We start from the raw sequence: 26,819 nt of genomic DNA, 5'->3' as shown, positions 1-26,819 counted from the left end.
TTTCTGTCACTGTTGAAAAATCCTATTATCTCCCCTACCTTCACCAAGCACAACTGTGGGGCCATCTTTGGCTACTCTTTTTCATTTTCTTCCCACATCCAGGCTGCTGTTAAATCATTCCACTCACTCCTTCATTTGCAGCCTGTACAAAATTTGCCTTTTCTTTTCGGAATCGGCTGCTAAAAACCTTTTGCATATCCAGGTCATCTCTCATGTAGACTTTCTCCATTTTCTGCTCACTAGTTTCTCTCCTCCATCTGTTGCAATAATTTCCTCTTCCATCACGGTGACCAAATGACCCCTTACTTTCGGTCTCTGCACTGACTCAGTCAGCATCACTTTGCAGGGCACTGGCTCACCTGTTTTCTCTTAAGGCAACTGCATTAACGTTATCTGTTCCCTCATCCCAACTTACTTCTCTCCTCTCAACCTCTGCTCTTCACAAGCCTGTTATAATTAGAGCTGAGCTGAAATTTCTCAGCAGGCTTTTTATTTCTCCGAGACCATTTCAGATTTTTTTCTTTTTCTCATCCCTGTCCCTGGAAAAAGGTCACTTTACAGTATTTTCTCTGAACAGTCTCAACCATTGTTTTGGGGGTGGTGTTGGCTGCCATTTTTCTCCCACAATGCCCCACAGCTATACAAGGTCTGCATCATGCGCAGGATGCAAAACAAACAAAACAGCCTCACAGACAACAAACAAACAAACAAATGAAAACAGGTGAGGAGAGGGGCTTATGCTTCGGCCACTGCTCATAGTGAGCTTCACCCCGCAATGAACTGTTGGAGAATGTCTCATTTCCATGAAAAAAATAAGAGAAATGGTTCTCCCCACAGATAAGGTAGACAAAGGCTATCTCAAGACACAGATAGCCCCTTAAACAATTAATGCAGAAAACAATTGATGCTTTCTATAGCATTGCAATAAAATAAGTAGATGTTGTTAGGCTATTGTAACAGGTGCACTCTTGGTTTGCAGGCCTGCAAACTCCCAAGTGCCACCATAGAATTTGGATCTTACCTATAGGCCCTTGAAGAATATCAAATCTGCTCACAGAATCCACAATCAAAAGCGGGCTCTGGTATGAGAGAATCTCCTTTAAAAGAGAATAACACACATTTCTGTTACTTAATAGAATGCTGATTAATAGCTGCTAATTACGTTCATTTCTTTATACTGTTGGATGAACTTTACTTGACACCTCCTTCCTTGTACTCATGTTCTTCTGTATGTCTGCTCCCCTATAACTGCAGCTGAATGCAATTGAACTGGCTCCCATGTAAATGGAATTAGAATTGCAGCCTTAGTTTCGAGTAGGTGCATTTAGATCTGCAGCCTTCAGTAGGAATGTCGCAGCTCCTATGCATGGCCCGAACTTGATTTGCTCAAATGAAAAATACTAAACATTTTCATTCTGTCTGCAAATATCTGTTCCCTGGTGGCTAACTTAGGATTGAATCTAATATACATGTGGACAAATGCTTCCATTTTTCACCATAATGTGCTAAAGGGGAGCATGTGCACTTCCCTTATATAAAAATATACTATCGCATATTGAGGAAGAGCTCACCCATTGCTCCTGTGGAAAGTGAGCACAGAGATGAATGAATCTGTCCATTTCAGTTTCTCTTGGTTTCTCGTTTTTCCAGTCTTAAATTCAGTTCTCCACATTTCTGCAGAATTCTGCATTTTTTAAAATAACGGCATCAAATTTTCTTGAATATTACGGTATATTAAAGAAAAATGGATAGCGTTTTACTGGAGATTTTTCCGATATACACTTCAGTTTTGACGAATATACATGTTTTTACTAATGACTTTCCCTAATGACGCTTTTTTGTATGTTATACACTGTGCTTTTTTTCCATCCAGAACTCGCTGGAACTCAGTTCCTTCACCCTTCAGGTGGGCTCCATTGCCATTTTAAGAGAATGAGGGTTGTGTTCATGGTGAGTTCCAGCATCTCCTTTTCTAGAAAGATAGTGCTGGTTATGCCCATTTTATGCACACTTTCTTGCAGACAGTTACACACAGTTGAATAATTGTGTAATAAAATGCAGAAAAGTGTGGATTTCAAAGGATAATTTTGCAATTTTGAGAAGTGCAAGTCAGGTTGTTTCATCACTAAAATGCAGACAAAGTCTCATCCTCCCCCAACCCTAAGTTCACATTCTGCTATTGCATATTAGAATTCACATGAGAAAGTGAAAATGCAAGTCCACCTGTGGTTTTGTGCCTCTGTTTTTTGCCATGAACCGTAACATGAGGAGTGATCCCAAGCTTAGAAAACAAAGGAATTACTACTGTTGCTAGATATAGCAAATTGCAGCCAGAAAGAGGGCTGCACAGAATAACAAGAAGGCAAGACCAATGAGCGGCAAGTAAATTTTATTAAAATCCAGCTTCCAAATTTCCCAACCCACTTTGAATGAAACTCTGGAGAGCAGCAGTTCCTTTGTGGCCACTAAACTCAAGAGAGGAATGTATTGTTTTTTTACAAAGTTCCCTTCCTCTGATGTAACCTGTAGGAGATTGAATTTAATCAGAATCTTGTTCTTTTTCCTTTTAATTTAGATGTGTCATTTTCTCTGAGGAAGGTTCAAAACACGTCAGGAAATTTGGGAACCAACTCCTTAATGCATTTTTCTTGCACACATTGATTTTGCTGTCTCCTTCACAGGTTTGACTGATAACTTGTCACTCTTTTCATTTTCATACTGTATACACAAGCTGATGTTGAAATATGGCTTTAAAGCTTCGAAGACATTTAGATGCATGCATGGTCTGATTGTCTGCGAAGACTGATTTGAGACCAAACACCCTACAGAGATGTCAGTGAGCTGCATATTTCAGGGAAATTCTGTAGCCCAGGTGTTTTGTGACTGGCTTGCTTTTGGCCATATTCTTTTCTCCAATGACATGTGCAATCCAATTTAGGAGAAGGAGGATGCAACTGAGACTCAGAAAAGCCCAAGTTCTGTTTTAAGGTCATTTCACTATATCAGAAAAAGTAGTGCTTTGCATGTCTCTTAACAACTCAGTTTATTAGAACTGAAAGAGACTTCTGGGGTTATCCAGCCCTGTTCTCTAAGGCAAGAAATTCTTTATGTACAGCAGCCATGGCAAATCTCAATTTGCTTTTTTTAAAAAGCAAACAAACCTCATCCTCATCCCCTCACACTCAGGAAAAAAAATATTTTAATGCCTTACCACTGAGCTATGGTCCTTCCTAGAGGGGGAATAATTGCCACAGGTAGAACAGCCATATGACCAGCCTAAACTCTTCTATTTATGCCCTAGTGTTATAAATAGCACAGGGCAGAAAACTCCACTTGGGCAATATCTATTCTGTTCTTTAGATTAAAAAATAATAATAACAGAATTGTAGAGTTGGAAGGGAACCAAAGAGTCATCTCATCCAACCCTCTGCAATGCAAGACTCACAGCTTAAGAATCCCTGGCAGACGGCTGTCCAACTTCTGCTTAAAAACCTCCAATGAAGGACCTGCCAACCACCATCTGAGGTTCTTTCCACTGCTGAACACCTCTTACTATCAGAAGAGGTTCTTCCTAATAGTTAGTCTGAATCACCTTTCTTGTAACTTGAATCCATTGGTTTGGGTCCTACCTTCCAGAGCAGCAGAAAACAGCTGTGCTCCATCTTCCATGTGACAGCCTTGGTTTCCAGAACCGTGATCATCTTGGTTACCCTCCTCTGCACCCATTCCAGCTTGTCTTTTCTTCTTTTACTGTTATTACATTTCTATGCTGGCTTTCTTCCCTCCAAGGTGACATACCTCCCAGGGGATCACCCCATCCAGGCCTTGGGCATAACCTTTAAGCAAGGTGGTGGCCTCCTATGCCTTCAGGCTATACCCTGGGGTTTCAGTGATTACACTTGAGAACATTGTGCAAGGAATCTGAAGACTGGGCTAATAATAACTACTCTGCATGATTCACAGCTCTTTGGCACCCAAAGTTGCTATTTCTCAACACCACAGGAAGCTGCTTTTCCTCTTGTCAGTGTTGGCAAGTAGACTGGATGTGTTTTTATGGAGGCCACTGGAGATTTGAACCCTAAGGTCCTCCCTCGTTCAGTATTACTGGAAAAAAAGTCCATTTGTTTGCTTGTATTCAATCAGCTTAATGAAATGGAAACAGCATTTCCTGCCTGTGACTGCTTAATAAGAGAAGTGTCACTGCCTAGTCAACTGATTGAATTAGATGTAGATTTCGGCATTAACTGATGCGTGCCAAGGAGAAGCAACATTAGTTACCATTTGCACGAGTTCCGCATCTGTAGCACAAGACCTTTAGGAAAGGGCATGACTCATTGCACTGGAGCCGGTTTTCCTTTCCTAAGGCATAATCCAGAGAAAGAAGAAACTTCTCCCTTAGGTTTGATTGTCAGAAAATCTCTTGTGATTTTTGTTAACCTTTCCCTACAATATGCAGCACAGCAAACTTGACTGAACCAACTGGAACATGATTATTAAATCTCTTTGTTTTGTCTGGTATGGTGTATGTTCCTGTTCTTTTGTTTTTTTAGACATCTGGGTGGTCTCTGCTACATTGCTAAGGATGGTGCATCAGCGACAGGGAAGGTGTCGTCGTTCGTTTATTGCTGCATCATCCCAGGCTTGTTGGATATAGGTCCAACAACATCTGGCCACAGGTTCACCCACCCCTAATGTATATGGTGCATGCTTATGTGCAAGATCTTAGACTCCAGATCCATAGAGATCTACAGACTATGCTCTTGCTTCCTTTTATTTGAGAACCTAACTAAAAGGCATTACCAAAATATTGCTTGAGTTCGCCCTGCTTGCGAGCTCTTCTGGCACAAATGGGAGACAAATGGACTGGATGAGCTTCAGGCAGAGTTTCTGGTTGACCAGAATGAAAGCTGCTCCTGTACCTTTAACTGTGATTTAATCTAGAGAAATATAGGCAAAACTTTCCATGGCATAAATTTCAGTATTATCATCTGCTAACATCAGCAGATCAAGCTGTTATTTAACAGTGCAGGAGTAGGAGCCAGTAGAAAGCTGGCAACGCCTAGCTCTCCTAGCCCTAGATTCCCAAACCATACTGCAGAAGAGGCTAACCTGTAGTCCTGTACATGTTGTCAGACTCCAGTTCCCATTATCCAGAGTAAGCATGGCCAATGGTTAGGGTGGGATCAGGGGAGTTGTGGTCCAACAACATCTGGAGGACCACTTGTTCCACACCCCTGCCATGAAGACTGACCAGAAGCTCAAGGAGTGCCATGGAAGCTAAATAGGTGTGGAACTGCTCATCATCACCTGGCTAGGATTGCTCTGAGAGCCTCAGAAAAGCCATTCTAAAAAAGAAAGAGTGGGATTTCAGTAAATTCAGCAACAATGCATTCAGTAATTTGCATCAAGTGGTAAAGGGCATGGATGTCAGGTTCAAGAAGGGCGTCAAAGATGACAGTTTTGTGCTCCAACCCTGTTCCCCTTCAGGGACTCCCGTTATCAAATTGGCTCACTTTACAAGTCAAAACAAGTTGTTTCTAGCTGTCAGCACTGCCTGGCATCTGCAAATCAAGCTGTGTTCTCTCTGCTTTATGCATTACCACCAGCTATAAAGATCCCAGACTCTGAACGTAATTGGCAATTCTCTTGTTGATGCCTGAGATAAAATTGAAGCCCACTTCACTCCTCAGCTGCTATATTGGAACTGGAATGGTGACAGCGGGGGGGGGGGGGAGTTATCTGTCACTTAAATAACCAGATACTGCATGACTCAGAAGATGCAAAACAAGCAGAGACATCTTGGATTGAGGTGCATTTTTTCTTTACTGTCAGTTTGCTAAACCAACCATTAATGGCAAAATTGGGGGGGGGGGGGCAGCTAAGAAAAGATATAGCCATAGGGCAAAAGTGTTAGTCTCACAAAAGTGGGCTCATTAAATTGCTTATTGGGGCTTGCAATTAAAATTAATTTCAAGATATTGCTAATTTGTATAGATTTACATGCATAGCCTTTGAAATGTGACATAGTCCCTTGACTGTTACTAAACTTCAAAAAGCAAGCATACCCCACACTCATAGATACACTATAAAACAAAGGGGAAATGACTCTTACACCTTTTTTAAAAAAATAAATAAATCCACATCTACCCCCATCCTGCCCTCACTAGTACACATTTCAGTGATGTCAACAACTTGGATGAAGGAGAGGAAGGAGAAGGTATTTCATGTCTGAGCAGTGTTCTATAGTGGTTAGAGCAGTGGATTAGGACTCTTGAGGCTAGGGCTCAAATCCCCACTCATCCATGAAACTCGATAGTAACCTACCTCACATTGTTGTCTGAGGATAAAGCCTTTACATGCATACAGAGGAAGGACCATAGCTCAGCAGTGCAGTGGTATTTCTGTTTACAAACTTAATTTGTTCTGGAGGTCCGTTCTTAACCCAAAGCGTTCTTAACCTGAGGCGCGCTTTTGCTAATGGGGCCTCCCACTGCTGCCGCACTGCCAGCACACAACTTTCACTTGTATCCCGGGGCAAAGTTTGCTACCCGGAACACCTACTTCCGGGTTAGAGGAGCTCGTTACTCGAAGCGTTCGTAAGGAGAACGGTACGTAACCCGAGGTTCCACTGTATTTATTATTTTCCCTTCCCCCCTCCTCATTTTCTGTGACCGGTGCAGAAACATGGTGGCAAGGGGTCTTCCTCTCTTTCCCTCTTCCCTCTCCTCCTTCTTATTCTCTCCTCAGAGGAACACTGGGCAACCTGAGGAGGAGGAGGAAATGCCCCTTTCTGATTCAGAATTAATGAAAGCCCCTTTTTAACATTCTTTCAATGTATGATGATATGACCTCAAATTTCCATTTGAAAATTGGAACAGGGTCTATCATGTCCACGAATATAGATCTGTCTGCATGATCAGAACTCTATGATAGCCACCAACGTAGAGGATTAGACAAATTCATGGAAGGTAAGACTACTAAAGGGACGTGGGTGGCGCTGTGGGTTAAACCACAGAGCCTAGGTCTTGCCGATCAGAAGGTCAGCGGTTCGAATCCCCGCAATGGGGTGAGCTCCCGTTGCTCAGTCCCTGCTCCTGCCAACCTAGCAGTTCGAAAGCATGTCAAAGTGCAAGTAGATAAATAGGTACCACTCCGGCGGGAAGGTAAACGGCATTTCCGTGCGCTGCTCTGGTTCGCTAGAAGCGGCTTAGTCATGCTGGCCACATGACCCAGAAGCTGTACGCCGGCTCCCTCAGCCTATAGAGCGAGATGAGCGCACAACCCCAGAGTTGGTCACGACTGGACCTAATGGTCAGGGGTCCCTTTACCTTTACTTTTAAGGCTACTATTAGCCCTTATGGCTATGTTCTACTTCTATTGCTGGAAGCAGTGTTCTTCTGAATATCATCTACTGGAAACCACAGAAGAGATCGCTGTTGCTTTCAGAGCCTGCTTATGGACTTCCCATGGCTTTTGTGAGAACAGGATGATGGACTAGACTGACCACTGGCCTGATCCGGCCGGCTCTTACATTCTAATGTGCATACTGTTGTATGCACATAGGTACTGTTCTAACTTTCAAATGAATTTGTCACAGCTGGAAGTAGAAACAACATACACAATCTTCTTTTTCCACTCCACTTTTTAAAAGAATGCTTGACAAGGGCTAATCACACCAGAGCTTGCAGTTAAATGTTGAGTTAAACTACTTTACTAGGAACATGAAGCCAATAGTCTGCTGTAAAACTTGGTGTTGGTGAAAGGCAAATATATTTCCTTCTCTTGAGTTCATAATTGAGGCATGCATTACTTTGAACTACCAGAGGGCACTGTTTGTGTAGCTAGCTAGCCAGCACTTGTTTGTAGCTCTCTGTCTAAGGTAATGTCACCTCTAAAAACTGAGCAAAAATTTGTTTACTGTTTATTGTTGAGACAAGATGTCTGCTATTTCTCTCTTTTCATCTCTGCTCATCCTGGAAATAGTTCCTGCATGAATAAAGCCTTTGAACTCCAGAAATTATAGATGGTTATTCCACTCTAATTTACAAAAGCTGCAAGGTCTGCTAACACTTGGTAGCTACTCACAGTTGGTCTCCGCCACTCAATTACCGGTATATATGGCTTCTTTAGAAAGGGCAAGGGTCCGATGGAACTGAGGTTTATGGGGAATGTCTCATCTTGAAAAAGAACACCATGATTCAGGCAGTGGTCTCTCAACTGAACAAAGTCCTGGTTCTTAAATTTCACAGTGGGAGTCACATTTCCTGCTCTCTCTGACTTTGGCACATCTGGCTCAGGATTCCTCGAGTACATCTCAGGAGCTGGGTTCCTATTCCTTTCCTGAAATGAAGAAATGATAATGGTGAGGAATATCATTAACCACCATGTCTGAGGACTGGAGCCCAAGAAGGTAGAACTCCCAAACCACAGGGCAGTGAGTGAAACCTCATTATCTGGAAAGTTATGTGGAGATGTCTGGAATTCCACAAGTGCTACCAATGTATTTGTGCCCCCAAATTTAAACCTTCCCAGAGCAAAAAATTAACAAAGGCTCACTGAGCTACTGAGCTGCTCCTCACTCTTGCTGTCTCAAGGCATATTAAAATCTCTCATGACTCTGTTCCTCGTTATTTCCACTGATAATCTCCCAAGTTTCCAGACAAAGCCCTCTTGACACTGCTGATTTCAGTAACTTCACAGAACATTGTGTTGATCTATGAGATAGCCAAGGCCCAAAATTCAATATAGGAGGCTATTATTAAAAGTGTGCCTGAGATTTATGAGAACATTTGCTTTCCAGTTCCTTCCTCACATTTTATAAGCACACTGGTCACCTCTTGCCAACTGCAGTCACACCACAATCCTGTAATTCTGATTGTCAACATCAAAGGGACTGATTAAACACAAAGCGGTGGAGCCTTTGTATATTCCAGGTTCCTCCCATGGAGCTTAACTCCCATTGAAAAGAATTAGACAAAGGAGAGTGTGATCCCACTTGGTGTGAGTGTGGACTGCCATACGGCTCAGAGGAACCCTCCTGCTCCTCCTTTGAGCTAGAATAATTTGCCAACTGGAGAAGGGCTTGATGGTAGTGTGCCATTGGAGGAAAGGCTGGCATGCAAGCCCAGAAGGAGGAAGAGAGGAAAGTTTGATGGTTTCTATGGTTGCAGATATTTCACCTGTAGAGACAGTAAGAGGAAACTTGTGCTAGGTATCCTGTTCAATTGCTCCATAAGGCTCAAGCCAGCTCCACCTTTTTAATGTTCTGGCCAATAAGGGGAAAGGCATTGGGATGTGTGACAAGCACGGAGCACACAGTTCTAAATTTTATTTCATTGGGATTTTATTTCTTATGCTTCGAACTTAGATGCCCATCTACGCCATCTTGGGAAATATGGATGCCTTGATTTAGATTAGGGTGTTACCATTTATTTCTCTTATTCTTTATTGTTTGCTTGCTTTGTATATGGAACGAGGTAATACCCTGCTCCTGCACCTTTGGGTTGTAAAATGATAATTACAAAAGTATATAAAAACATAAAAATATAACTGACTGTGAAACATGTTTGCATTTTCACATTGACGTGTGATACTTTCTCACAGTCTTAAATCCTCCCATCATATTTCTAGCCACAGCTGTGGAACTCTCTGCCTACAGAGGTGCATACTGCTTAACTGCCCCAATTTTAGAGGGCTACTTATTTCCATTCTTCCTAGTTTCTCTTTTTTTCCGTTCAAAAGGTGTGTTAGTCATGCATTTCAGCATCAGTTTATGATTTTTCAAAGGCTCCTCACAAAGGAATTGTCAGTGCTTTGGTGTACATTTCTACTGGTGTTCACATTTCTGTATGCAATTTTTCCTAAAAAGATGCATTTTTCTGGTCTTTTCATCAAAATATGTTCATTTTTATGCACACATTCCCAGAATACATACATTTTTGTACACTTTTCTTTTTTGTTTGCAAAGTTCAGAGCTGTGTACATTTTTGAAGAAAGGCTACATTTTCAGTTTGCATATTCTGTGGCCTGGACTGAATTTCTCCCTTTTCCTAGCTCCTGGCCTTGCTTCTCATTTTAATAACAAACCCTATAAACCAAGAGCATTTCTGCACATGCTGTTTAATTAAGAGAGACTGTTTCTTTTTAAAGAGGGAATCAGATGAAATTCAGAAATAACCTTCCACTGACACGAAGAGCGAGCGTTCCTTTTTGGCTTCCATTTCTCTGCACAAAGGAAATAAATCTTACGTAATGTAGCATAACATGACAAGGGAATGGTTTCCCCTTAACAAATACTCATTTGCAACAGTGCTCAAGCCCGCCACATGCAAGGATCTATTTCCTGCAACAGTGTTCCAGCAAAACTGATTACTAATTCCACAACTCAAATTAAAACTAGCAGAGCTTGAAGGCTGGGACTGACACATGCGTTCGTTCTTCTCTCTCCCTCCCTCTCCCTCTCACCCCCTGCGCTGATGGGGAACAGCAAAGAGTTTTTATCATGTGAGCGTGTGTGTTTAATTACATTGTTTAACACATTGGGAATAATTTAGCAAGTGGAGTGAAGAAAATAAGGCACTTAGCTCTCCTCCCTTCTGCAGAACAGCTTCGTCAGCTTCATCAGAATGGTGTCTGGGTATGTACATGGACAAATGTAAAAGCAGTTGTTATGCATGATTAAAATTCACTGCTAGCGGGAGAGATATGCTCCACAAAGTGCGTGCTTGAACATCAGAGCAATACGTTCTCTTGTGCTGCACTTAGGTCATAGCTGTCAACTTTTCCCTTTTCTTGCGAGGAATCCTATTCGGAATAAGGGAATTTCCCTTAAAAAAAGCGAAACGTTGACAGCTAGGGCTTAGGTTCATAGGAAGCTGACTTAGATTTGTCTGCCTAGCCCAGAATTGCCACCACTTCCCTTGATGTCACAGGCATAGGTTCTTTCCCATTGTCTACTGCACTGCCCCTTTCTGAATTATATATTTTATATGTATAATTGAGTGTCTTGTTTTAAGATGGACACCGGTCAACAGAAACTGAGAATGCAGCAAATGTAAGAAGAGCCCCACTGGATCAGACCAAAGGCAACGTCTAGTCCAGCGTCCTGTTCTCGCAGTGGCTAACCAGATGAACTATGAGATTTAGCTTAGTGGGATTTTGCTACTAGCGCACAGTGCCTTTGCTGTGCCTTATCTTACCACTCAGGCTCCCACCTGAGCTCCAGCTGAAAAAAGCCCTGTGTTGAAGAATAAGTAGAAGAAGATTGTCTGAAGAGATCCAATGAGCAGCAAAGCCTACCTCAAAATTTCAGCAGAGCTCATAATACTGGAACTGATAAAAGGGTTTTCACCATGGAAATTACAGCATATTAAAACCAGCACTTGGTGTGTGCCAGGGAACTGGTTGTCAGAGTCCACACACACACACACACACACACACACACACACAATCATGTCTGAGATCAGAACAATTGCTATAACATATGCAAAATTAATCTTGTATGGTATTACCTGAATAAAGGAGTTGGTTAAGAAAGCCCACCATCTATGCTGAATGATAAGGAATATTTGAACACTGCACAGGTCAACATATTGCTCAGATGGGTGTGTGTCAGATTAGATAATGAACTAATCGTTTTAAGATGCCAAAGTAAATTTGGAGAACACAGACAGGAGAGATTATATTGTGTTATATACAGATCAGCGGCTTAAGCTGGGAGAAAAAGTGACCAGTTCCCAGGGATATCGGTAACATAGGGCAACTTTGCAGATTTCAACATGCTCAGTGCTTCTGCTGTCTGTTACCACACAGGGAATCCTATAACGTCGTAAGAAGGTTGAAGCCTGAGTGCCCAGGCATAGTCTGAGGGCACAGGAGGCCACCACCTTGCAAAAACTAAGAAGGCCTGGTCAGTGATTAGATAGGAGACAGCCTGGGGACCACATGTGCACAGCCTTGGGTGCCACAGTGGAAAAAATGTAAGATATCCAGAGATAGAAAGAAGACAAAGTCCCTACCAGAGAAGAATGGCAAACTACTATGCCAAAATGGCAAAACTGACTGGAAAGCTCAGGAACCAAGAAGACCAAAACTTTAATAAAGAATGGGGGAAATCTACAATTTACTTGAGAGATCACTGTAAGCAGATGAAAACATTAGCAGGATAGCAATAACACTTGTAATGTAAAAATTACTATGAACAAAATGGAGAGATGTAAAACTTGGATGATGAAATAAAAGGTGAAAAGGTGGATAATAGGATCCGTGGAGAGGAAGGTGGGAAGTCTAGAGATTTGGAGAAATCTCTAAATATGGGTATGTATTTGGTAATGGTTGGACAGTGTTCTCAAAGCTACCAGCATGAGTTTGACCAAACTGCGGGAGGCAGTGGAAGACAGGAGTGTCTGGCGTGCTCTGGTCCATGGGGTCACAAAGAGTCGGACACGACTAAACGACTAAACAACAACATTTGGTAATGTTATAATTCTACATTTGTAAAATCAAATAAAAATCATTTCAAGAGATGGGGGGGGGAGGAAAAAAGGTAATATATAAAAAAGAAAATGAATACATATCTAAATACACCAACACACCCTTTGCCTCAATATGCAATGAACACAGTCACTCATGGGTTGCAGAAGGCTTGATAAGATCATAGGCACCTATCTTAGACTGAGTCATAGGATGCTAGAATTGTACAGTTGGAAGGGACCTTAAGGATCATCAAGTCCAACCTCTGGCAACAGAAGGAATATGCAGCTGCCCAGTGCGGAGATCAAACTTGCAACCTTGCTGTTATCAGCTCCATGCTCTAACCAACTGAGCTATCCAGGTTGACTCTTGCCTAGCTCAGTATTGTCTACACTGACTGGCAGTGGCTCTCCAGACTTTCAGGCAGAGGTCTCTCCCCCCCCCCCCCCTTATCTGAAGATGCCAGGGTTTGAACCTGGGACCGTCTGCGTACAAAGCAGATGCTCTCCCACGGAGCTATGGCCTCTTGGAGCATCCCACTTTGAGATCTGCAGCTGAATTGGCAGAGGAGACAATTCCCATCTGTTTCCTCACCCCTGGTCCTGTCATATACTCCTTTCCCTATGACTCAAAACACAACGGGGGAATAAGGTAGAATCCCCAAGTTGCAAACTAGGCAACAATCCTCATTGTAGGTGATTGCTTTTAACATCCATCTTTTGTACTGAATAGTGTGAGTGTGAACCAGAGCACCTTACGTGTATACGTATGTGCAGACACGCACAACTGAGCCCATCATCACCCATATGCCATCCCTCCCTCCCACAGCCTTTTCATTCTGCTATAGCAGTTTTTGCAGGTACCAGGGAACCATCTGCTATATATCCAATGGATTGTTCAGTTCATTTTCGACCTGGCAGTGGAAATGTACAGCAAACAAAGACTGAGAACTTGTTTCTATAATTATAGTTATACAGCTCAATCCCCTTTCCATCACTTTGACAAAATTCTTCTGATGGTTCTTCAAATTGTATATTGAAGTGGTCCTCCCCTCCCCCATTCCCGTTCCTAGCTGCTCACCCTGGCCTCGTCTATATTACTCTAACAAAACTGTAGCCAATCTAAAAAAAAGCTATTATAGGCGAAATAAATGAAAAGAGATGCCCAGTTGTAAAAATGTTTGTTTGTTTATTGCAACCCAAAGTGCAAGTCAGCAGATCTGTATGGCTAGGAAATCCTGTGGAGAGCAGCAGATAAATTTCAGAAGACATCTGGAAATCGCAATTATAAACTGGAGAGTTTGATGCAAAAACTCTGCTGGGCAGAAATCAAACGCGGCTGAAGGACAACGATGGAGCAGACACTTAAGTTCTGTAACTATCATCAGAGCTAAAAGCGATGAAAGAATCTTTGGAGACAGCTCCATTAAGGGTTGATATTAAAATTGTGACTGAAAAACAAGTGTCTTGCAATAACTGCAAACAACTAATAAACACACTGAATTGTGTTTAGTTTGGCATAACATTATATGGGCAGGGGCAGATTGATGCCACAGTAATTGTACCATCCTACCCAAGTTCACTCAGAAGTAGGTCCCAATGAATTTCATGGGAATTACTTCATGATCCTGGTAAGCATGTGTAAGTTTGCACCCTAAACTGATTAGTCTTAAAGGTGCCACACAGAACTGTTAACAAGGGAACTAATAGGCTCACACACACACACACACACACACACACACACAGGGTGGGGGTACACTATTCCCACAAATGCCCTGTTGTAGAATAAGCTTAAATGGTATTAAGTGGACTATGACCTAGCAAACAAGGGTTGAAATTCCTGGGTGACTTTGGACCAGTGATGGTCTCTCTGCCTAACCTTCTACAATGGAGTGTTGTGAAGGAAGTATGGGGAAGAGGAGAATCATGAATGCCCTTATACATTCCTTGCAGGAAAAGTGGCATACAAGAAGTTTATCTCCAGTCTGTTAATGGGCTAGGCTTCGGTTTCAAAAGGAAGAGGGTGAAAAGTTGATGAGAAGGCAGAGACAGAAAGAGAGAAATTACAATGCTTTGCAAAATAATTTCACTGAGGTGGAAAATAAAAGCTGCCTAGAGGATGGAAGAAATACCACTATTATAATACCACTATTATAAAGTGGTACCTTGGGTTACGGACGCTTCAGGTTACAGACACTTCAGGTTACAGACTCCGCTAACCCAGAAATAGTACCTCAGATTAAGAGCTTTGCTTCAGGATGAGAACAGAAATCGGGCAGTGGTGGCAGCAGGAGGCCCTATTAGCTAAAATGGTACCTCAGGTTAAGAACAGTTTCAGGTTAAGAACGGACCTCCAGAATGAATTAAGTTCTTAACCCGAGGTACCACTGTAGTGGCTTATAGACACACTGGATTTAAGTAGGGCCAAAGCAGGGAGGAATTTTTAAATTTAAATTCTAGATTTCTCAATAAAAAAAATACATCTCTGATTCCTCCCTTGAACAGTTCCTATTGATCCACTGACAAGGAACCAAATTCTCCCCTGCCCCACCCCGCCCGCAACACCTTGTCATGCACCTGCACTTAGTGTGCAGTAATATTTGCAGAAAATAACTTCTAGGGAGTACCTGACCTCAGACAAACCTACCAAAGGAAAGATGCACCCTGGTTCATAGGGTAAAAAAGGGCAAACTATGGAGATGCCAATGACTACTAGAAAACAAGACACAAGCAGGAAAAATGCACTGAACAAGAGAAGAAAACAGCACCTATTTAGTACCTGGGGGATTCCTATTGCCTGGTGTCCAAAGAACTCACTTTTCAATCACATATCTGACTTCACTGACAGGCTGAAGTAGCCAGGCTGACTCATTTCACAGAAATGGCTCAGAAGGATACCTGTACATTTTGCCTCATAACTTTCTTTCTAGGGCAGCTAGAGACTTACTTAAAAAGAAAAGAGAAGAAAGAAACTCAAACTCTGACTGGGGACACCAATGGAGGCCTTTGTGGGCACTGGGTTGGCAGCCCCCAAGATACAGGATTACAGCCACAGCCCATTGACTTAAAAAACAAACTTAAGGAGAAAACAGTTCTGCTTCAATTTAAGTTATAATTCCTAAGCATAATTACTTGAATTAATGCCCATTCAAATCAACTGAACATCTCCAATAAGCATGGTTATGATTGGACTGTTCAGGTGTTTGTTTAGCACAGTTAGTAAGGAAGTTCATATAAGTTATATGTTCCAAATAATTCTGGAGAGATGTTCATTAAAGCTTGATGCAACATTTTTGTACTTTGATTCTGTCACACCCTGTTTTAAAAACAATCTTAGTTCTAATTTGCAGTTTTAATGTCTATTTTGTTTGTTAAAGCTATGCTATTTCACCTAATTATCTATTATTTGGTGAAAGCTGTAAATAACCCACTGCTCCTACAATTACCACTTCATTAATGCCTCAGGAGATCAAGATCAAGCAAAAGATGTGGCTGCGTTGCTGCCATGCATCCCACTTCAGCAGTTCATGGTTTTAATCCTATTAATTTAGAAAGGATTTTCTCCTGATTTTTATTCATTAGATGTTGCTTGCTCTATTTCATATGCAAAGCAGTTACCTTTCCTCACAGCATTTAACTGAAAAATTCAATAATTGTCTTAGAATGTTATTTCATTTGGGCCTCCAGTGCTTTTTATTTTGTTTATAATAGAGGTGTCCCACACTGTATTCGCCGACATCATGCAGCTTCCAGTATCTTCTATGGCACACTATAAAGGACCCAGTAATACCCCTTTAAAAATCCACAGTGCACAGGAGAATGTTTGCTCTGCCTCAGCCTATCCTACGTTGAAATCCACCCCCACCCTGACAAAAAATGCCCGCTTTTTGTTGGTTGGCAGGACTGGCCACCCGCCCTCCTATTCTAAAGCCGCCATTGGAAGTGGTAACAACAAAACTGATCAATCACCGTGCTAGCTTCCAAGTCCTACTTCACACATTAAACGCTCGCTTCCATCTGAGACTCAGGAAACACCATGACAGGAAATGAGGCCACCATCAGGGGTAGCAACAGAACTGACAATTCACTGTGCTAGAGAAGAAACTATTTTTTTTAAAAAAAAGTTTCTTCTCCCGTTTCTACCCCCAGAAAAAAGCACTGGTCCTGTCTCTTTTCCTGCTTTTTTAGATGCTTTACACACCCCGTCACACATTGTGTGTTATATTATATAGCTGTTGTGTGTTATATTATGTCCCCATAGCAGCCATTTTGTGGGTGGCAAACACAGAACTTTCTCAGATATCTCCATATGCCCACTAGGGAAGGAGGAATCTATCAAATTCAGTTCTCCCTATTTCTCATTTTTTAAAAATCTCAAATTTAGCTGTACACATTTCTGTAGCAATTGGCAAATTTTTAAAAAATCAAAGCATCTTCATGAAAACCTTTCAGCATTGCTGTACAAATTTCCCCAAACACATTTTTTTGTATGCAGTATTGACTAATGTTCATATTTTTGCAAGCAAATGCAAAGAAAATTCAATTACTAAAAATTAATTATTATTATCATTATTAATACTGTCCCATTTGGTTTCAAAAGAGGAAACTTCCTCAAAATGAGGTAAGAAGGATTTTGAAATTCTTAGAAATTGTTTAAAAACAGAATAGAAACCCAAAAGGAGTGTATAACACAGATCAGAAAAGGGACCATGAGGACCAAGAGAATGCCAGAGTTGTTCATGAGCAGAGCCAAAGAAGCTATTAGAGGCAAGAAGGCTTCCTTCAAAAAACTGAAGAGAACAAAAAAACAACAACCCACAAAGTTCGGCAAAAAAAGAAGTGCAAGCTGAAAAAAAGATTTTGAGAAGCACATTGTTCAAAACATTAAAACTAACAACAAAAAGTTATTTAAGTATATTAGTCATCAAGGGGGATGGTTGAACCCTTGGATGACAACGAAATCAAAAGAATACTAAAGAAAGATGAGGAGATTGCGGAGAAACTGAATTAATTCTTTGCATCCATTTTCACAATAGAAGATGCGGGGCAGATCTCAGTGCCTGAACCAACATCTGAGGCGGTGGGTCTGAGGAACTGAAGCAGATAGTGAAGAGAGATGAGTCAAAACTGACAAATTGCAAAGTCCAGATGACATCTGCACAATAACTTTCAAATAACTTGAAAGTAGATAACTTGTCTCACACCAGCTTCCATACCTGAAGACTGGAAAGTAGCAAATGCAACACCATTTATTTTTTTAAAGGGATCCAATGGGCACCCTGGAAATTACAGGCCAGTTAGCCTAACACCTGTCCTGGGAAAACTGGTGATTGGCCACTGTGAGAACAGGATGCTGGACTAGATGGGCCACTGGCTTGATCCAGCAGGCTCCTCTACTCTTCTTATGCTGTTTGAAACAGAAAGGGAAGCTAGATAGATGGAAGTACCAGACCGTCCAACATTCCCTATTGCTTTCCCTCCTCTACATGCACACACAGAGGATTGTATCCCTTCCCATTTCTTCAGCAATGCCCAGTTACTTCTGAAAACTTACCATTACATGGGAAGGTTCTTTACAGCAGGCTAGCCCCATCTAGATCCCAACAAGTCATTGCTTCTTCTCCTTTTCTGTACTCAAAGTCTCTCCAGGCAGCACAGTTCCCAACGGCCTGTACTTTTTCAAAGCCAAACACTTCCAGTGCTTCTGTGAAGGTGATCTTCCAGTATCCGTGCTTCCGATTTTTTATGCTGTTATCTCTTCAGAGGCAGAAGGGCAAACTGGTTTCCCCCCCTATAAAATCCTGTCAAATGAATATTTGCTAGCTAAATCCAACAAGATGACTTCAGCTTTGTTATATTGATTTGTATTTCAGCAGGCATGCTGCACCCCCTTAAGTAAACACCTGCCGGAGTGAACATGAAGTCAGAGCCAAGCCTGGGACCAACAGTATACAACTTCCTGCTTCTCTCAGGTGTTATCTTACCTGATTTCCACAGGTAGCTCGCCCCTCCTATCCTGTGGTGGTTAATGTTTCACCACTCACAATATTTTGTGAGTTTAAGATGTTGTTAGCAAACACCAGGCTTTGTTTCATATTCGTTTTCATGGTTCTCTCAAAGCTCTACCAGGAAATGAAGAAATATTTATGGATCTGTACACTAAACAATGGATTTATCATGTCATTGGACGAAAGAACCCACAAGAAACACACACCCCCATTCCGCCAAATACACTTCCTAAATAGACATGTTCTTGTTAGAATTCCTGATCTATGATTGCAGTCATAGGATTGTTGTCTTTCACATGACGGTATATGTTTTGACGCCACAGAGTGGGAACAGAAACAAGATGTTTGTGTTACTGTGTTCCGTTAAGTGGGACTATTGTCCTATGGTTTTTTTTCTCTTTGCTGTCTGATGCTAGAGAGAGAGGGAGCCATGTTGCGTGGCAAGTTCCTGCCTCCCCCAGTAGAAATAAAGACACATGACACCATTGATTAAGGTTAAGGGGCTATAATTGGCCACAACTTTATTGGTTACAGGTAAGAGCGGTATTGGCTTTGGCATTGGTCCTATCCGACTATCCAGCTTCAGCCTGTTTGCTTGAAGACCGGGGAGGGTTAACACCAGCAGGGGGAGCCCTGCTGATGCACATCAACTAGGTACTCCCTAGGGGTCACCGCTCGGGGGGGGGGCGCTTTAGGCCTTGGCCTCCATAGGCTTCGGATGAGGCCACACACCCCGGAATCCTTTAACGGACTACCCTTCATTATTTGGGGGACGTGACTGTGCGTGTTTATATATAATTAAAGTAGATTAGCCAAAATGCTGAGTTGCTGAGGTCTGTCACGCGCAAGTTGCACAAACTCTGCAGATCCCTAAGTGTGCCGGTGTCGGTTGGCATCAGTCGCTGTGATCTTCAGGCTGAAGAAAGCTTTTGAAGCTCCCGAACAATCGACCAGGAGGGAGAGAACATGCCAGTCGGGCATGTGTCTCTGCCAGGGTCCTACTCAAGTGTAGGATGAACTCCTGACAGTACTGACAAAGAAACAAAAAGACTAGGACCTAGGAGACCAGTGCTCACTGGGGCACCTTGGGCCAGTCACAGTCTTCCAGCCTAACCTACCTCAAAAAATGATGTGAGGATAAGATGCATGCCACACTGAGCTCCTGGGAGGAAATGTGAGATAACAATACAAATGTAAGTTAATAAATAAACAACATGCATATGTCTTGCACGTAGAAGGTCTCTGGTACAATTCCTGTCATGACCTTATATTAGGAAGGAAGGGAGGATTTGGACAGCTGGTGATATCCACCTATTGTTGTTGTTGTTGTTGTTTACTTACCGCCCTTCATCATACGATCTCTGGGCGGTTCACAATAACCAATCAGAGTAGAAAGTGCTTGGCTTGAACTAATATAAGCAACATCCTTAGTCTTCCGAGTTGACTCAGCATGCGGTTTACCAGAAACCATCCTGTTAAGGCTTCCAGGTGCATCAAGGGACAGAAAACCTGTGCCTTAAGAGAGAGGCAGCATTTCCGCAGTGCATCTCCCCGCACTGCTGCAGCACTCTGCTTAGAGTAGTTGCTTCTGTTTAATTCCTCCTTTCCATTAAAGGCATAGGAGTGTCAACTGGCAATAAATATGCCAACCTTTCCCCAAGCTCAAATTTATTACATGTGAATTACCTTTGGTGAGCTGGATTCTTCCTCAACACTGTAGCGTCTATTAAGTGTTTGCTTGGTTCTAGTGGGGCCTATATCTGAAAAGCAGATTTGGGCCCCCAGGGTTAAACCAGGTGTTTCTCCCCCACACTCCTGCAAAGAGCTGTTTCACACGAATGCAACATAAATAAAAGCTGATTGCACCAGGAGCGTGAAAGCCAGGCCTCCTTCATTCCAAGCAAGGAGCTCTGAGGTGATAAACACCAGAGCTGCTGCCAGCTCATCTTGACAGCATGTGCGCTCTGTTAATCACTGGCTCTCTGGGGAAATGGCAGGTATATTCCCCTCCAGGTGCTGTGATTCATTGTCTGGAACCGATATCTCTGCTTAAACGGTGGATTAACATGATTTAAGAAATATTCATTGCAAAGTTGATTAGAAAGCCCCATCAGCAGCCTGGCAGGGGATTCACTTAGTACAGCATGACTCCATTTTGTGATTGTCAGCATCTCCATAGATGGTCCATACAGATGTGTCCGTTTACATGGTGGTTTAAAAGTACTTGGGCTGCCACTCACAGTTTGAGTTTGGGGGTGAAGGGGGAACTTTTGGAGGGCGAAAATATGTCCTGAAGCCCACCCCTTCCTCAAATGTTGCAGTATGCTCTTTGCTTGCATCTGTGCACTGCCATCCAACACACAGTTCCTTCTCTGCTTCATTCATTCATTCATTCATTCATTCATTCATTCATTCTTACTCTCGCTTATGTTCTGCCTTTCTTCCATCATGAAACCAAGGCAGTATGCATGTGGCTTCCAGGTGGTCACCTGTCCAGACACTGACCAAATCCAGAGTTGCTTAGCTGAAGCAAGCTGGTCCTCATGGGCCTTCAGGCAATAATAAATCTTCTGCCTGTGATATGATTCCAACCAAACTAGAGAGCAGGAGGTCATGATGATACTAACCTGACTTTATTTAGCATTGTGTGTGCATGTGCAAAAACATCTCCCTACCCCTACCCCAAATTTTTATTTATTGGACTAGGGTGAAGGGCTTCAAACAACTTTCATGGGTATTCCACACGGAGGGATTGAATATTACACTCACTATGTCAATCATTCCCTCCAGGCAAGCATTTCAGCTTGCAAGTCAGAACGGTCCCCACCTCCTCCCTCTACATGTTGTTCTGGGGACTCTCCCAACCTACCTAAGTCAATTTAAGGGGGCACGAGGAGGGTGGGGTGGGGGGGAGCCCCATTGCTCAAGGAGAAATCCTTGCATGGGCTTCTGCTGATGGGATTTGTTGGTTGAATCCTGCCCTTAGTTCTTACTTTAATAAAAGGCAATCAAGGTTGGGTATTTTTCATTTAAAATGTTAAAGTAAACTCTGCTTGAAGTGGCAGCTTAGCTACTCGCAGCGGACAGGGGGCCCTTAATGTAACAAAACGCCGCAGGGGAACAATTCTACATCATGATGTTGCATCATTGCAAAGGGATTTTTTGGAATGAAAGATGGCTTCTCCCAAGTGCACTGCATGCTGATCTCAGTAAGAAAATATCCACTGGAGGCTCTGGAACCAAAACAGCTTTTGGGGTTTCAGAATCTTTGAATAGCATCTCCGAGTTCATATACCCACTACCGCAACCCAGATTTCCTTCCTTCCTTACACAAGAGGCTCAGGTGTGGGCTACTACATATTATGTGTTAATGGCCATTGTATGTTGAGTGCTGAATAGGAGTGAAGATATGGGAATAGGAGTGAAAAGTGCTCAGGAGAGACTTTTAAGAAAATGTATGAGGCTTGTGTGCCTTCCAAACAGGGTGAGAGATGGTTCTAGGGATGAGGGAGGAATGGAATGGCAGAAGAAGTCTGGGAGGAAGTGCAGTGGTATCTCTGGATACAAACAGGATCCGTTCCGGAGCCCTGTTCGCATCCTGAAGTAAACGCAAGACGCGACTGTGCGTCTGCGTGTGTGTGGGTCACGTTTCGCCACTTCCGTGCATGCACGTGGCGTCATTTTGAGCGCCTGTGCATGTGCGAGCAGCAAAACCCAGAAGTAACACACTCCATTACTTCCGGGTTGCCATGGAGCTCAACCCAAAAATAACCTAGGTATGACTGTAAAGGGAGCAGGAAGCAACTGAGCTAGCATAAGGCAGAGACCAAAAGACGTGTAAGAGTGCTTCTAGCCAGGGGCTTGATTTGCAAATGGGTGATTGAGAAAGACATCTTTGTATCGCAGAGTTGGTCTGCCAATGGGCCTGATGCCTGAAGATAGCTCCCTGTAGAGCACATCTTTGGGGATTCTACCATCTTCCATTCTGTGGACCTGACCAAGTTCATGTAGACATCACTGAGACAGCAGTGCAAACATGTGGCGAATATGGACTTGGCAGACCACACCTTTGTTTGGAACTCTGTCTTGCCATGTGATACCCAAAATCGTCCCAACACAGTGCATGTGGAAGGCATTGAGGCATTGCTTCTGGTGGTTGTAATTTGCCCACAACTCACTTCCATAAAGCAGTGTCTTCAAGACGCAAACCTGGTAGACCTTGGTATTGGACATCGGTATCACATTCTCTCATAGCTGCCTTGCCAATATGCTTGTCCAACTTTGCGCTGACAGAGAGGTTGCTGGTTATGGTGGAACCCAGGTAGACAAAATCCTCTACCACCTCAAGCATGGGATCACCAATGCTGATGCGTGGAGTGCTGGCAATGTCCTAACCCAGAATGTTGGTCTTCATCAGGCTGATAGTATGGCCGAACTCCCTGCAGGAAAAACCGTTGATGAGTCTCTGTAAACTCCCTGAATTTGGAAGCATATAGAAAAGAAATGAAAGGAGTTGAGAGTTGGTGCAGGCACGCTACTGCTACCTTGTTTATTCCAAGTGCAGACTGACTTTTTAAAAATATAATTTACACTCACAATTAACTTTCGCAACCTCTAGGTTGCAATGTGACAGCTGTTTAACTATGCATAAGGAAGGCACACAACACATTTGAGCAGCCAGTAATTGATGCCTTTGAATCTGCAGTGACAATCTGGTGTGTGAAACAGAGCCCTTTGAGGATTTGTCATGTCATCTGTTTTCATTTCCCAGCTGACTGTCAACCTCATCAAACTATTAATGGCAACTAAATGGTGGTGGATGCATTCATGTCACCGAGTTTGACTTTTCTCTCACTGTATACTAATATTACACCAGCAAAACTTTGGGGTGAGAAGACGAGAAAACAGTCTTTTATACTTTCAACTTTCACAAAAACTTTCAGACTATAGTTGTAGACACAAAGGCCTGTAACTTAACTCAGCACTGTTAACACCAAGGTTTGTGTTGTGATAGGTGGCAATCGATAATTTATTCTACAAATACCCTTTTGATGGCTTAAATACAGATTGCAACATTATCAAACTCCCCCTGCCCCCGCAGAAAAAATCCCTCTTTCCTCAAATTAATTACTCGCAATACTGAATAACACAGTTAATTGTGAACATTAGAATAAAAATTTCTAAATCCATGTTTGTGTTTGCTTAGGGTTGCCATATTTCAAAAGGTGAAAATCTTGTTGAGCTTTTTTCTAGTTTTACCTAAAGTTGTTCAGCTTTTTCTTTTTTTTGCAAAATCTCAAAAAATAATTAATTTTTGAGCTATTTTTACAGACAAGGACTGCTGCGCTCTGCTGCCCAGGAGGACTCTTCTGTGTGAGTGTCTGAGGGCCCTGCTCCTTCCTGCCACTCACCATCTGGCCTGGGGCGGGGCCTGAAGCCTCAGAAGGACTGCTGCGCTCTGCTGCCCAGGAGGACTCTCCTGTGTGAGTGTATGGGGCCCTGCTCCTTCCTGCCACTTACCACCTGGCCCAGGGCAGGGCCTGACGGGCCTCACTAGGACAGTTGCTGTTACTGCTGGAGGGGTGCAGAGTGCTTTTAAAATGTTTTAAAATTTTTATTTTGAATTTTTTGTATGTGGGGGGTGGGGCCTGGGAATTTGTTTGATTTTATGTTTTTGTAATTTTTATAATTTTTATTGTTTTTTGTTTGTATTGTTTTATTTGTGTTGTTGTTGTTTTTTTGTTGTTTTTTAAAGGGGTTATTTTGTTCTTAAGGGGAGGGGTCAGGGCTGCCGGGGAATGGGCCCCAGCCCACAAAATGGCTGGGATATGTTTCACGGGGGGGAATGCACTGGGACAACCGATCTCAGTGATCACGGGTAGGAGGAGGAGTTACGCTAAGACCAGACCATGTCATTACAGAGGAGGCAGGTTTAGTCGTTGTCTGAGGACTATCCCTGCCTCCGGGTCTGGCCCTGACCGGATGAATGCTAGAATCAGCAAGGGATACCCACATGACCTGAAAGTGTTGCTGTGCAATGCCAGGTCAATGATTCATAAGACCACTGCCATCCATGACTTGATCATGGATGGAGGACTTGACCTGGCATGTGTAACAGAGACTTGGTTGGATGAAGCAGATGGGTCTGTCCTTGCCGCTGCTTGTCCACCAGGTTTCTCTTACGCACAGCAACCCAGGTCATGTGGGCGGGGAGGGGGGGTTGCAGTGATTTTTAGGAAGTCATTAGTTTGCACCAGGCGTCCTATTGGGAAGACCCAGTTTTCTGAGTGCATGTTCTGGAAGTTGGGCAATAGGGGCAGTACAGGATTCCTTTTGGTGTACCGACCTCCCCGCTGCACCAAGGATTCCCTGCCCGAGCTGCTTCAGGTCGTGGCGGATGTTCTCCTGGAGACACCTAGCTTGGTCGTCCTAGGGGATTTTAACATCCATGCCGACACGACCTTACAAGGGGCAGCTCGGGACTTCGTGGAAAGCATGGCCTCCATGGGGCTGTCCCTGAATAAGTCTGGCCCAACCCATAGCCGCGGACATGCCTTGGACCTGGTGTTTACCTCTATGGATGTTGGTGATCTGACACTAAGTAAAAGTGAAACGAAAGAAGTGCCATGGTCAGACCACTTCCTGGTGCAACTGGACTTCTCTGCGACCCATCCCCTCTGCAGGGAGGTGGGACCGATTCGGATGGTCCGCCCCCGCCACTTAATGGATCCAAATGGTTTCCAGAGAGTGGTAGGGGATGCTTTATCCCATGTTGATGGCCTTTCAGCCGATTCCCTGGTGGCCCGCTGGAATGTGGAGTTAACCAGGGCTATTGACTGTTTGGCTCCAAAGCGCCCTCTCCGATTGCATGGAGCCCGGAGAGCCCCGTGGTTTTCCACGGATCTGAGGGCAATGAAACAATCGTTGAGACGGCTAGAGCGCCGGTGGCGGATAACCCATTCTGAATCTGACCGGACACAGGTTAGAGCTCAACGTCGAGCCTACCAAGTGGCGATAGCGACGGCGAAGAAGACTTTCTTCACCGCCTCTATTGCATCTGCAGAAAACAGCAGCAGGAGACTCTTTCAGGTGGTTCACAATTTAGCGGAACCACCTGTAACATCGGGGCCCAGTACGGGCCATATGTTCTGCAATGATTTTGCAAATTTTTTTGCAGATAAAATCGCTCAGATTCGGGAAGAAGTAGACTCCACCGTGGGAGCAGGGCCGGGGCGGGAGAGTGCTAGAGTCCTGTCTGGTCAAGTTGTGTGGGATCAATTCCAATCTGTTACCTCCGAGGATGTGGACAGGCTGCTTGGACGAGTGAAGCCAACCACCTGTCTCCTGGATCCTTGCCCATCCTGGCTTATAAAAGCTAGCCGGGAAGGACTGGGCGATGGGCTTCGTGGGGTGGTGAATGCTTCCCTCCGTGAGGGAGCCTTCCCAGACCCGCTGAAAGAGGCGGTTATTAAACCGCTTCTTAAAAAACCATCTCTAGATGCGGCCACAATGGCCAATTATCGCCCAGTCTCAAACCTTCCATTCTTGGGCAAGGTGATTGAGCGAGTGGTTGCTGAACAACTCCAGGCACGCCTGGAAGAAGCGGACCATTTGGATCCCTTCCAGTCGGGATTCAGGCCTCATCATGGGACTGAAACTGCCTTGGTCGCACTGGTTGATGATCTCCGGCGGGCTAGGAACAAAGGTGAGAGCTGTTTCCTAGTTCTGCTGGATCTCTCAGCGGCGTTTGATACCATCGACCATGACATCCTTCTGGACCGTCTTGAGGGGCTGGGAGCTGGGGGCACTGTCATACAGTGGTTCCGCTCCTTCCTCCTGGGCCGTGTTCAGAAAGTGGTGGTGGGGGATGAGTGTTCAGACCCCTGGGCTCTCACTTGTGGGGTGCCTCAGGGTTCTGTCCTCTCCCCCATGCTTTTCAACATCTACATGCAGCCGCTGGGAGGGATCATCAGGAGGTTTGGGCTGGGTGTTCATCAGTATGCAGATGATACCCAGCTCTACCTCTCTTTTAAATCAGAACCAGTGAAGGCGGTAAAGGTCCTGTGTGAGTGTCTGGAAGCGGTTGGAGGATGGATGGCGGCTAACAGATTGAGGTTGAATCCTGACAAGACAGAAGTACTGTTTTTGGGGGACAGGAGGCGGGCAGGTGTGGAGGATTCCCTGGTCCTGAATGGGGTAACTGTGCCCCTGAAGGACCAGGTGCGCAGCCTGGGAGTCATTTTGGACTCACAGCTGTCCATGGAGGCACAGGTCAAATCTGTATCCAGGGCAGCTGTTTACCAGCTCCATCTGGTACGTAGGCTGAGACCCTATCTGCCTG

General features: G+C 43.7%; 1 protein-coding gene across 5 annotated transcripts in view; it reads right to left on the bottom strand.

Annotated features, from left to right (window-relative positions):
• Window positions 1-18,400, bottom strand: part of CAPN13 (calpain 13) — an 81,509-nt gene extending 63,109 nt beyond the window's left edge. For 3 of the 5 annotated variants that reach the window (XR_013836865.1, XR_013836866.1, XR_013836867.1), the window contains exons 1-3: window positions 18,025-18,400; window positions 8,086-8,340; window positions 1,022-1,097 (exon numbers count right to left, since the gene is read on the bottom strand). Coding sequence is in view for 2 of the 5 variants with exons in the window: in XM_079969238.1 (XP_079825364.1) it covers window positions 1,022-1,097; window positions 8,086-8,340; window positions 18,025-18,063 (370 nt within the window). In the remaining 3 variants the exon portion in view is untranslated. The remainder of the gene's footprint in view (window positions 1-1,021; window positions 1,098-8,085; window positions 8,341-18,024) is intronic. The other 2 variants (XM_079969238.1, XM_079969239.1) reach the window with 2 other exon arrangements.
• Window positions 18,401-26,819: the final 8,419 nt, after the last annotated feature.

Source organism: Podarcis cretensis, assembly GCF_951804945.1.
Source record: "Podarcis cretensis genome assembly, chromosome: 3".
Classification (NCBI taxonomy): domain Eukaryota; kingdom Metazoa; phylum Chordata; class Lepidosauria; order Squamata; family Lacertidae; genus Podarcis; species Podarcis cretensis.
Note: the sequence above shows the minus strand (reverse complement) of the source record. Positions and strands in the feature narration are given on the sequence as shown.